The sequence below is a fragment of the Entelurus aequoreus genome, linkage group LG14 (assembly GCF_033978785.1).
Source record: "Entelurus aequoreus isolate RoL-2023_Sb linkage group LG14, RoL_Eaeq_v1.1, whole genome shotgun sequence".
NCBI lineage: Eukaryota > Metazoa > Chordata > Actinopteri > Syngnathiformes > Syngnathidae > Entelurus > Entelurus aequoreus.
Genome location: NC_084744.1, coordinates 53,737,494 through 53,754,110, shown reverse-complemented (window position 1 = coordinate 53,754,110; position 16,617 = coordinate 53,737,494). Strand labels below are relative to the sequence as shown.

Here is a 16,617-nt window from a genome sequence, read left to right as displayed (position 1 = left end):
ACGTGTGTACGAGTGTGGTTCCCCATTGAACTACGGTATGGGTGGAAGAGCACAGTCAAGCGTTCTTGATTAGTTATACACACTAAAAAATGTTGGGTTAAAAAACAGCCCAATTTTAACCCAAATGCTGGTTCAGAAAAGGACGAACCCTTTATTTGAGTTATTTTAACTCAACATTTTGGGTTAATTTTTTCAACCCAACTTTTGCGTTGAATTATTTAACCAAAAAGGTGAGTTATGATAACTTAATGTCGGGTTATTCCTAACCAAACTATTGGGTTAAATTATTTAACCCAAAAGTTGAGTGATGCTAACTCAATGTTGGGTTATTCATAACCCAATTATTGGGTTGAATTTATTTAACATAAAAGCTGAGTTATGCTCACCACAAACCCAACTATTGGGTTGCGCAATTTAGCGATCCTTGACGCAATAGTTGGTTAAAAATTATATATTTTACTGCTGTTTAAAATTATTTTTATTCCATTAAAATATACTCAAAAGTATGGAGCCCCTAAAGAGACATGAAGGGAAAAAAATGTTTTGCGATACTTTTTGCGAGACTTCGCAATACTTTTTGCGAGATCTCGCAATACTTTTTGCGAGATCTCTCAAAAGGTTTTTTTCCTATGTCAGTGAACCGGAAATAAAACAAACACAGCGATGGTGAACCGGAAGTGAAACAGACAAAGCGATGGTTTTGCGATACTTTTGTGAAATCTCGCAACACTTTTTGCGAGATCGCGCAAAAGGTTTTTTTCCTATGTCAGTGAACCGGAAGTAAAACAGACACAGCGATGGTGAACCGGAAGTGAAACAAACACAGCGATGGTTTTGCGATAATTTTGCGAGATCTTGAAATACTTTTTGCGAGATCGCGCAATACTTTTTGCGAGATCTCGCTATACTTTTTGCGAGATTTTGCTATACTTTTTGCAAGATCTTGCAATACTTTTTACGAGATCTCTCAAAAGTTTTTTTTCCTATGTCAGTGAACCGGAAATAAAACAAACACAGCGATGGTGAACCGGAAGTGAAACAGACAAAGCGATGGTTTTGCGATACTTTTGTGAAATCTCGCAACACTTTTTGCGAGATCGCGCAAAAGGTTTTTTTCCTATGTCAGTGAACTGGAAGTAAAACAGACACAGCGATGGTGAACCGGAAGTGAAACAAACAAAGCGATGGTTTTGCGATACTTTTGCGAGATCTCAAAATACTTTTTGGGGATCGCGCAATACTTTTTGCAAGATCTCGCAATACTTTTTGCGAGATCTCTCAAAAGTTTTTTTTCCTATGTCAGTGAACCGGAAATAAAACAAACACAGCGATGGTGAACCGGAAGTGAAACAGACAAAGCGATGGTTTTGCGATACTTTTGTGAAATCTCGCAACACTTTTTGCGAGATCGCGCAAAAGGTTTTTTTCCTATGTCAGTGAACCGGAAGTAAAACAGACACAGCGATGGTGAACCGGAAGTGAAACAAACACAGCGATGGTTTTGCGATAATTTTGCGAGATCTTGAAATACTTTTTGCGAGATCGCGCAATACTTTTTGCGAGATTTTGCTATACTTTTTGCAAGATCTTGCAATACTTTTTACGAGATCTCTCAAAAGTTTTTTTTCCTATGTCAGTGAACCGGAAATAAAACAAACACAGCGATGGTGAACCGGAAGTGAAACAGACAAAGCGATGGTTTTGCGATACTTTTGTGAAATCTCGCAACACTTTTTGCGAGATCGCGCAAAAGGTTTTTTTCCTATGTTAGTGAACTGGAAGTAAAACAGACACAGCGATGGTGAACCGGAAGTGAAACAAACAAAGCGATGGTTTTGCGATACTTTTGCGAGATCTCAAAATACTTTTTGGGGATCGCGCAATACTTTTTGCAAGATCTCGCAATACTTTTTGCGAGATCTCTCAAAAGTTTTTTTTCCTATGTCAGTGAACCGGAAATAAAACAAACACAGCAATGGTGAACCGGAAGTGAAACAGACAAAGCGATGGTTTTGCGATACTTTTGCGAAATCTCGCAACACTTTTTGCGAGCACGCGCAAAAGGTTTTTTTCCTATGTCGAAATCTCGCAACACTTTTTGCGAGATCGCGCAAAAGGTTTTTTTCCTATGTCAGTGAACTGGAAGTAAAACAGACACAGCGATGGTGAACCGGAAGTGAAACAAACACAGCGATGGTTTTGCGATACTTTTGCGAGATCTCAAAATACTTTTTGGGAGATCGCACAATAGTTTTTGCAAGATCTCGCAATACTTTTTGCGAGATCTCTCAAAAGTTTTTTTTCCTATGTCAGTGAACCGGAAATAAAACAAACACAGCGATGGTGAACCGGAAGTGAAACAGACAAAGCGATGGTTTTGCGATACTTTTGCGAAATCTCGCAATACTTTTTGCGAGATCGCGCAAAAGGTTTTTTTCCTATGTCAGTGAACTGGAAGTAAAACAGACACAGCGATGGTGAACCGGAAGTGAAACAAACAAAGCGATGGTTTTGCGATACTTTTGCGAGATCTCAAAATACTTTTTGGGAGATCGCGCAATACTTTTTGCAAGATCTCGCAATACTTTTTGCGAGATCTCTCAAAAGTTTTTTTTCCTATGTCAGTGAACCGGAAATAAAACAAACACAGCGATGGTGAACCGGAAGTGAAACAGACAAAGCGATGGTTTTGCGATACTTTTGCGAAATCTCGCAATACTTTTTGTGAGATCGCGCAAAAGGTTTTTTTCGTATGTCAGTGAACCGGAAGTAAAACAGACACAGCGATGGTGAACCGGAAGTGAAACAGACAAAGCGATGGTTTTGCGATACTTTTTGCGAGATCGCGCAATACTTTTTGCGAGATTTTGCAATACCTTTTGCGAGATCTCGCAATACTTTTTGCGAGATCTCGCAAAAGTGGCTTGTGCATAATGTTCTGTATATGGGATCTGCATAAATCCTGAAAATTTGCGCGCGTCCGCCTTTGTAGTCCGTGTCGACACCGTAGTCGAGAAGCTTCTTCTTTTTTTCTATCTTGTGGGACATTTATCCTCCGCTGTTGCCATTTCTAATATAAAGTAGTGTAAAGTTCTTACTTATATCTGTCAGTAAACACGCCGCGAAAGCGCTAAAACATACCGGTATAGTGAGTTTACATAATTCACCCAAGGAACTTTAGTTATTAGAGAGTTCCGGTCAGACGGTTTTTCACGGGACACATTTCCGGCGTTGTTGTTGCACTAGTGAGCCACGGATGAGAAGATGCTGCTCCGTTATTGATTCAAGTAAAGTCTGAATGTCAATAAAACAATTAGCTCCATCTTTTGACACTTCTTCCACTCCCGTCCTTGCACGCTACACCGCTACAACAAAGATGACGGGGAGAAGACGCTGCCGAAGGTGAGCCACGTAAATAAAACCGCCCACAAAACGGCGCATCCTGAGGCGACTTGAAGATTATCTGTAATGTAGACCACAAGGAAGTGTTTTAAATGTAGAAAAATAATAAAATAATAATAATAATATGCGCCCTATAACGGTGCGCCTTTTGTATGAAAATAGACCTGACTAGACCCGCTCATCGGCAGTGCGTCTTATAATCCGGTGCGCCCTATGGTCCGGAAAATATGGTACATTGCTTCTCAAGGAGAAATTGCTCTTTTTTTATAATAATGTTTTTATTTGTTTATAAATGGCTGTACTGATAATGTCAATGAGGGATTTCTAATCACTGCTATGTCGGAATTGTTAATAATATTGATACTGTTGTTGATCATATTAATTTCTGTTTGACTGCTTTTGGATTGTTTTGTGTCATGTTTGCGTGTCCTCTCAATTGCTCTGTTTATTGCTATTCTGAATGTTGCTGGGTCGGGTTTGGTTTTGGAATTGGAATTGCATTATTATGGTATTGTTGTGTATTGTTTTGTTGGATTGATTAATAAAAAAAAATTTAAAAAAAATAAAAATACAAATACAAATACAAATAAAAATAAATAAAAAAAGAACCAATTCGGATAATATTTTGGAAGATTCTTTAAAATTAAAGTTAGTTTATTTGAAGCACGGTTTGATTTTTTTCTGTCATAGACACCCCCCAGCCCCTGCCCTGATAGCACTAACACGAGTAACTCTGCAACACTAAAAAGGGGCTGTTTGCAACATGAACACAGAGGTCGCTAACTTTCCAAAGTATTTTATAAAGTATATCCCGCCCTCTCAAAGCTTCTCGTACTTAATGACGTAATTACTTACGTACGCCGTAAACACCAATCATTTTATTCGGGCCGGTAACCTTTTTTTTTTTTTTTTACATAAACCTTGTAATTGTGAAAAATACAGACAATTTTCTAACAAATGTGTTCTGTTAAACCACAAATGGTAACATAAGCTAGCCGGTGGTGTTTTTATTATATTTTTTGGCTTTGTAAAATGTTACTGTGAAGAAGTTGCAAACAGCACATTTAATGTAATAATACTCACGATTTTGGATATTGTTGACCTAGCTTGGTCCATCGTTGCTCGTTGCAAATCTAGAAAAGAAAAGCAAATAATCAAGATTCAACTCCGGAGCCTCACAATTTAAGGTTTTGTTCCAAAACCCCCAGAAAATGACGAAAAAAACGTCAATAGTGGATGCACCCTTAAAATGGAAAAACTCTAAAAACCCTATACAAGCTTTTCACAGTTATCAAATGCATTTTTATATGCTATGTATATGTTTTTATTTATTTGAACTTGAAATATTTGAACAACTTCAGATCTGTCTATTGATATCAATGAAGTGTTTTATTATTTATTATAGGTTTTTTTATGTTTTATGGCCGTTTTGTCAAAAATAACATGTATTTCATAATGGTAAAATGCAAAAATATGCAATATTTCTAAAAAAAATTAAAAATTAAAAAATTTAAATAATTCAAAATGGAATAATTAAGGTTGGGTAATGACAGCTTTAAACAGGTGCATAATTCATGAAATTGATTTTGATACAGGAGAAAAGTAGACCAAAAAATAAATAAAATGGGGCCGAATAAGTACTTAAGGAAAGTGCTGCTATTCAAACAAAGTTGCAATCAAAAACACAATGCAATTTTATTTTTTATTTTTTTTAAATACTTGTAAGAAACTCCCTGGAGAAATATCAAACCGTTGAAATTTAACAACTATATCACAAAAGGAATACATGTAATGCCTGCTGTTATAGGCCCCAGGGTTGCACAGGGGTTAAGGCAGAAAGAACAAAAATAAGTGGAAAAAAGCGATTACCAAACTGCAAATAAGTGGATATCTAATGCTTAAACCAAAAATAAAGAAAAGGCGAGTGCTGCTAAGAAAAGGCTTAGGGATGGCTATGCAAAAATTCAACTTAAACTGAACTGGCTGCAAAGTACACAAAAACAGAATGCTGGACGACAGTAAAGACTTACGGCTGTTGTTGTGTTCCCTAATTTTGAGTGTACATAAATGAAGGTGTGTGTTGCTGAGCCCGACCTGGACATAATCTGGACTGGACCTTTAAAGAACCCTTTAAACAATCTAATTTCATTGACAACCTGGTCTGGTGAAGATAAGGTCCTTTTAAAAAAATAAATAAATAAATAAAATAAGATAAATAAATAAAAAACATTTTCTTGAATAAAAAAGAAAGTAAAACAATATAAAAACAGTTACATAGAAACTAGTAATTAATGAAAATGAGTAAAATTAACTGTTAAACGTTAGTACTATTTAGTGGACCAGCAGCACACACAATCATGTGTGCTTACGGACTGTATCCCTTGCAGACTGTATCGATATATATTGTAGGAACTACAATATTAATATGTTGAAGAGGTTCATTTAGCCTACTAATGTGTATTTATAAATGGTTGATTTATATAGGCTAGTAAGGTAAAGTTTTGTACCTGACAAGTTTCGGTACAAAAAAGGTACAAAACTTTACCTTACTAGCCTATATAAATCAACCATTTATAAATACAATATTAATAACAGAAAGAAACAACCCTTTTGTGTGAATGAGTGTAAATGGTGGAAGGAGGTTTTTTGGGTTGGTGCACTAATTGTAAATGGATCTTGTGTTTTTTTATGTTGTTTTAATAAAAAATAATAATAATTTTTTTAAAAAAGACTTACGGCGCAGAACTTAATCAAGGTCTTGATTGCTAAAACAAAGCAGGTGCGGGGAATAGCGCTCAAAGGAAGACATGGAACTGTGACAGGAAAATACCAACAAAACAGGAAAAGCCACTAAAATAGGAGTGCAAGACAAGAACTAAAACACTAGACACAGGAAAACACTTAAATTAAGTCACGTTTTGGTGTGACAGGTCGTGACAGTACACCTACTTTGAGTCAAGAGCTATAGTGATGCATGGTTTGTTATAGTTTGAATTCATATCCAACAATTGCAAAAAACACTTTTTATTGTCAATATCCGCTTCGTTTTTTAATATTTTCTGCTGGGGGCGTGCCTCCGGAATTTTTCAATGAAAAAAATGTGCCTTGGCTCTAAAAAGGTAGAAAAACACTGGACTACTGTATAGGACAGCCCTAATGATGTGGCCCAGAAATAATAGGTTGCAACTTTAAAAGTCAAATAATATGATTGAGTGCTTCTCAGGTGGAACTGAAACATGTACAGGCTGCATGTGTTAGCGTTTCATTTCTGGGAGTGACGGGGTGTCCAAGGAACACATCCCGCCTCTTGTCCAAACAAACCTTGCAGTTTCCTTCGCAGCAGACTAGAAAGGCGCAGTTGTTTCCGAAACACCAAAAGATCCGCGTCCGACACTTAAGGTCATAACGGGCTGCATGGGAACTCCGATGTCAGAATAATACAATAATGCGAGAACCGGCTCCCCGCTTGTTTGAGGCCAAACACAGTGAGGTTCGGATTTAACAAAACAGCAAGACCTGAAAAGCAACTCTTACGTATAGCTTTACTTGTTTCACCATTCAAAAACAAGGTAATAAGAAACATGAAAGTAATCATCCTGAGAAGAGTGGAAAGTCAGAATTTGGCTCACATAAAGCTGTTGTGAATTTACACTAGAAACAACAATCATTACTAGAGATGTCCGATAATATCGGCCGATAAATGCTTTAAAATGCAATATCGGAAATTATCGGTATCGGTTATTATATTACCGGTATCGTTTTTGGTTTTTTTTGGTTTTTTTAAATTAAATCAACATAAAAAACACAAGATACACTTAAAATTAGTGCACCAACCCAAAAAACCTCCCTCCCCCATCATTCACACAAAAGGGTTGTTTCTTTCTGTTATTAATATTCTGGTTCCTACATTATATATCAATATATATCAATACAGTCTGCAAGGGATACAGTCCGTAAGCACACATGATTGTGCGTGCTGCTGGTCCACTAATAGTACTAACCTTTAACAGTTAATTTTAGTCATTTTCATTAATTACTAGTTTCTATGTAACTGTTTTTATATTGTTTTACTTTCTTTTTTATTCAAGAAAATGTTTTTAATTTATTTATCTTATTTTATTTTATAAATTTTTTTAAAAAGGACCTTATCTTAACCATACCTGGTTGTCCAAATTAGGCATAATAATGTGTTAATTCCACGACTGTATATATCGGTATCGGTTGATATCGGTATCGGTAATTAAGAGTTGGACAATATCGGAATATCGGATATCGGCAAAAAAAAGCCATTATCGGACATCCCTAATCATTACCTATAATGGTTTCATTATCAGAGTGTTTTGCAACCTTTTTGGAGCAGAGGCACATTTTCTTTATTGAAAAACTTTTAAAAATTAAACTCATTAGTCAATATTGACAGTAAAAAGTCATTCTGGCAAGTGTTAGATATGAATTCAAACCATAACCTCTTGTCTCAAACTACTGTCACGAACCTGTCACATGACGCCGAGACTTATTTGGAGTTTTTTTGTGTTTTCCTGTGTGTAGTGTGTTGCGCGCCTATTTTAGTGTCTTTTCCTGTTTTGTTGGTATTTTCCTGTAGCAGTTTCATGTCTTCCTTTGTGGGCTATTCCCCGCACCTGCTTTGTTTTCGCAAACAAGACTATTTCAGTTGTGCGGACGTTGTCCTTCTTTGTGTGGACACTGTTGATTGTCATGTCATGTACGGATGTACTTTGTGGACGCTGTCTGCTCCACACGCTGTAAGTCTTTGCTGTCGTCCAGCATTCTGTTTTTGTTTACTTTGTAGCCAGTTCAGTTTTAGTTTTGTTTTCTATAGCCATCCCTAAGCCTCAATGCCTTTTTTAGGGGCACTCACCTTTTGTTTATTTTTGGTTTAAGCATTAGGGATACCTTTTTTATCTGCACACTGCCTCCCGCTGTTTCCAACATCTACAAAGCAATTAGCTACAGGCTGCCACCTACTGATATGGAAGACAATAACATGGTTACCGTATTTTTCGGAGTATAAGTCGCACCGTAGTATAAGTCGCACCTGCCGAAAATGCATAATAAAGAAGGAAAAACCATATATAAGTCACACTGGAGTATAACTCGCAATTTTTGGGGAAATGTATTTGATAAAACCCAACACCAAGAATAGACATTTGAAAGGCAATTTAAAATAAATAAAGAATAGTGAACAACAGGCTGAATAAGTGTACATTATATGAGGCATAAATAACCAACTGAGAACGTGCCTGGTATGTTAACGTAACATATTATGGTAAGAGTCATTCAAATAACTATAACATATAGAACATGCTATACGTTTACCAAACAATCTGTCACTCCTAATTGCTAAATCCCATGAAATCTTATACGTCTAGTCTCTTACGTGAATGAGCTAAATAATATCATTTGATATTTTACGCTAATGTGTTAATAATTTCACACATAAGTCGCTCCTGAGTATAAGTCGCACCCCCGGCCAAACTATGAAAAAAACTGTGACTTATAGTCCGAAAAATACGGTACTCTGCCAAGCTCTAGACAGCATCTTTGACCAGGGTGCTGCTGTAGGTGCACACGTCCTACAGGGCAGTGTTTTTCAACCTTTTCTGAGGCAAGGCGCATTTTTTTTCATTGAAAGAATCCCGAGGCACACCACCGGCAGAAATCATTAAAAAATGAAACTCAGTGGACAATAAAAAGTCGTCGCCGCAATTGTTGGATATGAATTTAAACCATAACCAACCATGCATCACTGTAGCTCTTCTCTTAAAGTAGGTTTTCCCGTGTGTAGTGTTGCAGTTTCATGTCATCCTTAGAGCGGCATTCCCCGCACCTGCTGTCTTTTAGCAATCAAGAATATTTAAGTTGTTGCTATCTTTTTTTGTGTGGACATTGTTGTCATGTCATGTACAGATGTACTTTGTGGACGCTGTCTGCTCCAACTCTTTGCTGTCGTCCAGCATTCTGTTTTTGTTTACTTTGTAGCCAGTTCAGTTTTAGTTTTGGTTTCTATAGCCATCCCTAAGCTTCAATGCCTTTTCTTAGCGGCACTCACCTTTTGTTTATTTTTGGTTTAAGCATTAGATACAACGTTTACAAAGCAATTAGCTACCTGCTGCCACCTACTGATATGGAAGAGTATTACACGGTTACTCTGCCGAGCTCTCGATAGCGCAGACACTCAAAAACGGCACATGTTTTGCAGATTATAATTACTGGTTTGCATAAAATATTTTTAACCCAATTAGGTAAAATTACATAATCTCTCACGGTACACTCGTGAAAAACACTGCCTTATCAAATAGTACTGAGAACAATTTCCCTTGAGGATCAATAAAGTTTGTCTAAGTCTAAATTTCACTAAGTGGAACGTCCAAACCCTCCAGGCTTGTGATTTAGAGCTATATGAATAAACTTTGATTGATTGATTGACATGTTGTTGCTGAGTCAGGCCTTCAGAGTAAAAGCATGCCAGTAAAATAACACGGTTGCATCACAGTAGCATGTGTAACAAGGCTCGGAGTGACGATTCAATTTCAAATCCATTCGACACGATTCTTGATTCAAAGCGATCCTTGCTATATATTATTTGGTGTATAAATTATAATAATTTTCAAAACATAAAATTCAAACTACCCTTTTTCCAAGTTCAAATAAATTCGAGGATTTTCAAGAATTCCTAGTTTTCCAAAGCCCTATTTTTACCCTTTTTTCTGTCGACTACTCCTCCCACATTTTTCAACCAACTTCAACCGTTCCACCATCAAAACATTCCTCCTAATTAGGACAAAAAAACGTTGTTTTTTTAACTGGAAAAATTCCCGGTTTTCCCGATATTCCAGGAATTCCGTAATACCATTTCTCAATTCAACATGTTACTACTTCAACATTTCTCGACCGATTTGAAAAATTCCAACATCAACCATTTCAACTCATTCAGAACATTCAAGTTGTTTGCCTTTTTTTTTTTAAATTTCCCGCATTTCCCAAATTTTGGGGAAATTCTAATTGAAATCAATGGGACATTCTTCAAAGCTCTTGACCGATTTAAACAATTCCAACACCAACTAATTCAGCTCATTCAGGACATGCATGCTCCTCATAATTTTCCCAAAATTCCAGGAAGTTCCCATTGAAATGATTGGGACAGGTTTCCAAGTTGCACAATTCCCACATTTTTCAACCTATTCAAACCATTCGAACATCAACACATTCCACTCATCCTGGACAATCAAACTAACACTTTCCCGAGTTACAAACCAAATTCCGGTTTTCCTGGAAATTCAAACTCTTCAACATTCAAACTATTTCAACATTCAAACTATTCTTACATTCATACTACATTCTGTCAGCATTTCAGTTCAACTTCAGCACTGGAGCATTTCTTCAGGAATTGCCTCTTCTAGTTAAACTTCTTCTTCTTCTTCTCCAGATTTTGGCGCGCTGTACCTTCCACATTTTTCATCCGGTTCAAAACGTTCCAACTTCAAACTGTTCAGCCTTTTCGGGAATCGCGGGCTTTCCCTTGAAAAATTCCCCAAATTCCCAGATTTCCTAGGATTCCAGGTTTTCCAGGACATTTTTCCCCATTAAAAAGTACTTGGTCATTTTTCAAACTTTCACCATTTCCACATTTTTCAACCTATTCAAACCATTCCTCCTTCAACACATTCCACCATCCTGGAAATTCAAACTACCCTTTATCCAAGTTCAAATAAATTACAGGATTTTCAGGAATTCCTGGTTTTCCAAAGCCCTATTTTCACCCTTTTTTCTGTCGACTACTCCTCCCACATTTTTCTCCTTTCCACCGTCAAAGCATTCCTCCTAATTAGGACAAAAACAAAGTTGTTTTTTGAACTGGAAAAATTTCAGGTTTTTCCGATATTCCAGGAATTCCGTAATACCATTTCTCAATTCAACCATGTTACTGCTTCAACATTTCTCGACCGATTTGAAAAATCCCAACATCAACCATTTCAACTCATTCAGAACATTCAAGTTTTTTAAGATTTTTTTAAAAATTCACGCATTTCCCCAAATTCCCAAATTTGGGGTAAATTCTAATAGAAATCAATGGGACACTCTTCAAAGCTTTTGACCGATTTAAACAATTCCAACACCAACTAATTCGGCTCATTCAGGACATGCATGCTCCTAATCATTTTCCAAAAAATCCCTATTTTCCCCAAATTCACAAATATCCAGGAAGTTCCCATTGAAATGATTGGGATATTTTCCAAGTTGCACAATTCCCACATTTTTCAACCTATTCAATCAAACCATTCCAACATCAGCACATTCCACTCATCCTGGACAATCAAACTAACACTTTCCCGAGTTACAAACCAAATTCCGGTTTTCCTGGAAATTCAAACTCTTCAACATTCAAACCATTCAAACTATTCTTACATTCATACTACATTCTGTCAGGATTTCAGTTCAACTTCAGCATTGGAGCATTCACACGCAATTCCTTCATCTAGTTGTAATTACAAATCCAAACAAAACATACGTCTCTCGTTACCATGAATTGATTAACGTGGACCCCGACTTAAACAAGTTGAAAAACTTATTCGGGTGTTACCATTTAGTGGTCAGTTGTACGGAATATGTACTGTACTGTGCAATCTACTAATAAAAGTTTCAATCAATCAATCAAAGTCCAGCAATAGCATTCCAGATTGTGTCCAACCTTAGTGGGTCCACTTTCATAAAAACAAAAGCCACGGTGACCCAGACAGTTGTTTTTGGAATAACAAAAAAACAATTTGATGAACACTTATTCATCCTATACCATGTTAATCGGATATTTTAAATTGTCAATATGTTGACTGGCTGGAGACCATGCACTGCATTTGAATAACTACTGTGGTTCTACATAACATTTCCACTTCTAGTATCCCTCTCCCTCTGCTGCTTCCCTTTACCCAAATGACAAACATTGTTTCAAAACATTACCAAATGGTTCCAGAAATTGCTGGTTATTTATGTTTCCCTTATGTGCGCTCCCACCTACAGCCAGTGGGTTTACCAACAATTGAACTTTACCCTGCGTTCCAGTGAGAAAAGCAGACATGACCCCTAAATAGCCTGGTTTGAACTTGTAGCAAAAAATAAACCCTGGTTGACAACCTTGGATTTATCAACACTTGAAGGTCAGTTAATCCAGCACCTCTCGACAATCATTGAATGCGAGAGTTGTAGGACACCACACTGAACTTTGTGCACACACACACACACACACACACACAAAAAAAGCACCATTTACACTAGATTGCTTTGGAAGAGGCCTACAGAGGTGTGTGCACTCTACAGCTAAAAGATTTAATGACCTTTCTAGGCCAATTTATGAGCTCCACTGGAAGCTGGACATCGCGTGAGGAGAGCTTGCGGTGGGCAAATGCCAAGCAGACACAATTGAGCAGAAACACAGGCAGGTCTGTCCTAATTTAATCAACCTTGCCAACTCCAGTAGTATGTTTCCAGGAGAACTGTGATACCTCAATATTCATATGCATATAAAATTAGGTTTTCAGCAAATATTTTTGCCAAATTTTGTTGAATTGTACACTATATTGCCAAAAGTTATTTGGCCACCTGCCTTCACTCACATATGAACTTGAAGTGCCATTCCATGGAATTATCCAAACATGTTTTGGTATCCTGGAGCATTCAAAGTCAATTTCACTGGAACTAAGGGGCCATAATTCCTCCTCCACCGAATTTCACATTCGGCACAATGCAATCCGAAATGTAGCGTTCTCCTGGCAACTTCCACACCCAGACTCGTCCATCAGATTGCCAGATGGAAAAGCGTAACTCATCAGTCCAGAGAAGGTGTCTCCCACTGCTCTAGAGTCCAGTAGAGTCCAGTAGTGACGTGCTTTGCATTGGACTTGGTCAAAAGTTGACATACACTTGTAAAGAACATAATGTCATGGCTGTCTTGAGTTTCCAATCATTTCTACAACTCTTATTTTGTTGTGATAGAGTGATTGGAGCACATACTTGTTGGTCACAAAAAACATTCATGAAGTTTGGTTCTTTTATGAATTTATTATGAGTCTACTGAAAATGTGAGCAAATCTACTGGGTCAAAAGTATACATACAGCTAGAGATGTCCGATAATGGCTTTTTTGCCAACTCTTAATTACCGATTCCGATATCAACAGTCGTGGAATTAACACATTATTATGCCTAATTTTGTTGTGATGCCCCGCTGGATGCATTAAACAATGTAACAAGGTTTTCCAAAATAAATCAACTCAAGTTATGGGAAAAAAATGCCAACATGGCACTGCCATATTTATTATTGAAGTCACAAAGTGCATTATTTTTTTTAACATGCCTCAAAACAGCAGCTTGGAGTTTGGGACATGCTCTCCCTGAGAGAGTAGGAGGAGGTTGAGGTGGGCGGGGTAGCGGGGGGTGTATATTGTAGCGTCCCGGAAGAGTTAGTGCTGCAAGGGGTTCTGGGTATTTGTTCTGTTGTGTTTATGTCGTGTTACGGTGCGGATGTTCCCCCGAAATGTGTTTGTCATTCTTGTTTGGTGTGGGTGCACAGTGTGGCGCATATTTGTAACGGTGCTAAAGTTGTTTATATGTCATCCTCAGTGTGACCTGTATGGCTGTTGACCAAGTATGCTTGCATTCACTTGTGTGTGTGTGTGTGTGTGAAAAGCCGTAGATATTATGTGACTGGGCCGGCACGCAAAGGGAGTGCCTTTAAGGTTTATTGGCGCTCTGTACTTCTCCCTACGTCCGTGTACACAGCGGCGTTTTAGAAAGTCCTAAATTTTACATTTTGAAACAGATACCGATAATTTTGAAACAGATACCGATAATGTCCGATATTAAATTTTAAAGCATTTATCGGCCGATAATATCGGCAGTCCGATATTATCGGCAGTCAAAGATATTATCGGACATCTCTACATACAGCAATGTTAATATTTGCTTACATGTCCCTTGGCAAGTTTCACTGTAATAAGGCGCTTTTGGTAGCCATCCACAAGCTTCTGCTTGAATTTTTGACCACTCCTCTTGACAAAATTGGTGCAGTTCAGCTAAATTTGTTGGGTTTTCTGACATGGACTTGTTTCTTCAGCATTGTCCACATGTTCAAGTCAGGACTTTGGGAAGGCCATTCTAAAAGCTTAATTCTAGCCTGATTTAGCCATTCCTTTACCACTTTTGATGTGTGTTTGGGGTCATTGTCCTTTTGGAACACCCAACTGCGCCCACACTGCAAAAACTGAAATCTAAGTAAGATTAAATATGTCAAAAAAGGGTGATATTTGCTTATTTTCTGTCAGATAAGATCATTCTTCTCACTAAGCAGATTTTATGTTAGTGTTTTACTTGTTTTAAGGGTTTTGGTCCTAAATGATCTCAGTAAGATATTACAGCTTGTTGCTGAGATTTGATGACCTATATTGAGTAAAACATGCTTGAAACTAGAATATCAACTGTTGCAAAGCTGTGTCATCAACACTCACAAGTATAAAACTACTTTTTTAAAGTAATAATTTCTTATTTCAAGCATGTTAAAAAAAAATCATGACTTTGACACAATTGTGTCTCATAATTAAAACAGATGACAGCCAAATGAAACTTTGCTGTTTTATTTTCAATGAAACAAGAGAAAATACGTACTCGTATAGTAGTACAGTTGTTATTAGTGAGAATATACTTATTTTAAGGTATTTTTGGTTTCATTGAGGTTAGCTAAATTTACTGGTTTTGGAAAGTCTTGACAAGCCAAATTTTCTTGTTCTATTGGCAGATAATTTTGCTTAGTTCAAATAAAATACCCCTAATTTTTGTATTTTTTTTTTTCTTCTTGTTCTTGAACACAGACTTTTTGCAGTGCAAGACCCAACTTACGGGCTGATGATTTTAGGTTGTTCTGAAAAATTTCGAGATAATCCTCCTTTTTCATTGTCCCATTTACTCTCTGTAAAGCACCAGTTCCACTGGCAGTAAAACAGGTCCGGAGTATAATACTACCACCACCATGCTTGACGGTAGGCTTGGTGTTCCTGGGATTAAAAGGCCTCACTTTTTCTCCTCCAAAACATATTGCTGGGTATTGTGGCCAAACAGCTAAATATTTGTTTCATCTGACATCACATGGACAAAGATAAGACCTTCTGGAGGAAAGTTCATGTGGTCAGATGAAACAAAATGAATGTTTTTTTGTGACCAACAAGTATGTGCTCCAATCACTCTAACACAAAAAAATAAGAGTTGTAGAAATTATTGGAAAATCAAGACAGGCATGACATTATGTTCTTTACAAGTGTATGTAAACTTTTGACCACGACTGTATCTCACTAAGACATAATTAAGACATCTTGGAATTGGAGTTGAGATCATGAAAAGAGACAACTGTTACGACAACTTTGAGATCTCACACAGTGCTCACTGTAATACTTATTTCTCAGGAGACACATTTGAGAAGAACGGGAAAACCACTTTAGTGCTCTTTTTTGCCTAGGAGATATAAATAGGACATGGATGAGATCTCTTCAATTTTGCTTTGCTACAGTAATACAGTTACTCCACAAGTCTTTGTTCTATTTTATTGAGTACAGCTGCAACATGTATCATGTATTAAGTGCCAGCACCTTGAGTAAAAAAAGATGACAAACACTAATAAATTAAAGAACTTGACGTACAAAGGTGGTGTCCATGTGGCTCCCTATGTTTTCTGCGAATAACAGATCTGGAACGGATTAATTGTACAGGTACTTACATCATTTCTCATCCGAAAGAAATTATTTAGTGTTAGTACTGTAGTGAAGGGATTCATATGGCCCTGGGGTGGATCTCCCGCGAGAGGAAGAGCTGGGGTTAATTATTTTAAAGTTAAAGTACCAATGATTGTCACACACACACACACCAGGTGTGGCGAAATTATTCTCTGCATTCGACCCATCACCCTTGATCACCCCCTGGGAGGTGAGGGGAGCAGTGAGCAGCAGCGGTGGCCACGCCCGGGAATCATTTTTGGTGATTCAACCCCCAATTCCAACCCTTGATGCTGAATGCCAAGCAGGGAGGTAATGTGTCCCATTTTTATAGTCTTTGGTATGACTCGGCCGGGGTTTGAACTCGCAACCTACCGATCTCAGGGCGGACACTCTAACCACTAGGCCACTGCGTAGGTATTTTGCACTGCAGTCTGCTGAAAA

At 37.5% G+C, this 16,617-nt stretch overlaps 1 protein-coding gene across 2 annotated transcripts in view; it reads right to left on the bottom strand.

The window, feature by feature from the left end:
- Positions 1 to 16,617, bottom strand: part of tfr1a (transferrin receptor 1a) — a 71,390-nt gene that overhangs the window by 38,930 nt on the left and 15,843 nt on the right. For both annotated transcript variants that reach the window (XM_062070211.1, XM_062070212.1), the window contains exons 2-3: positions 4,486 to 4,535; positions 1 to 30 (exon numbers count right to left, since the gene is read on the bottom strand). The exon at positions 1 to 30 is cut by the window's left edge and continues 208 nt beyond it. In XM_062070211.1, the coding sequence (XP_061926195.1) occupies positions 1 to 30; positions 4,486 to 4,518 (63 nt within the window). In that variant the 5' untranslated portion in view covers positions 4,519 to 4,535. The remainder of the gene's footprint in view (positions 31 to 4,485; positions 4,536 to 16,617) is intronic.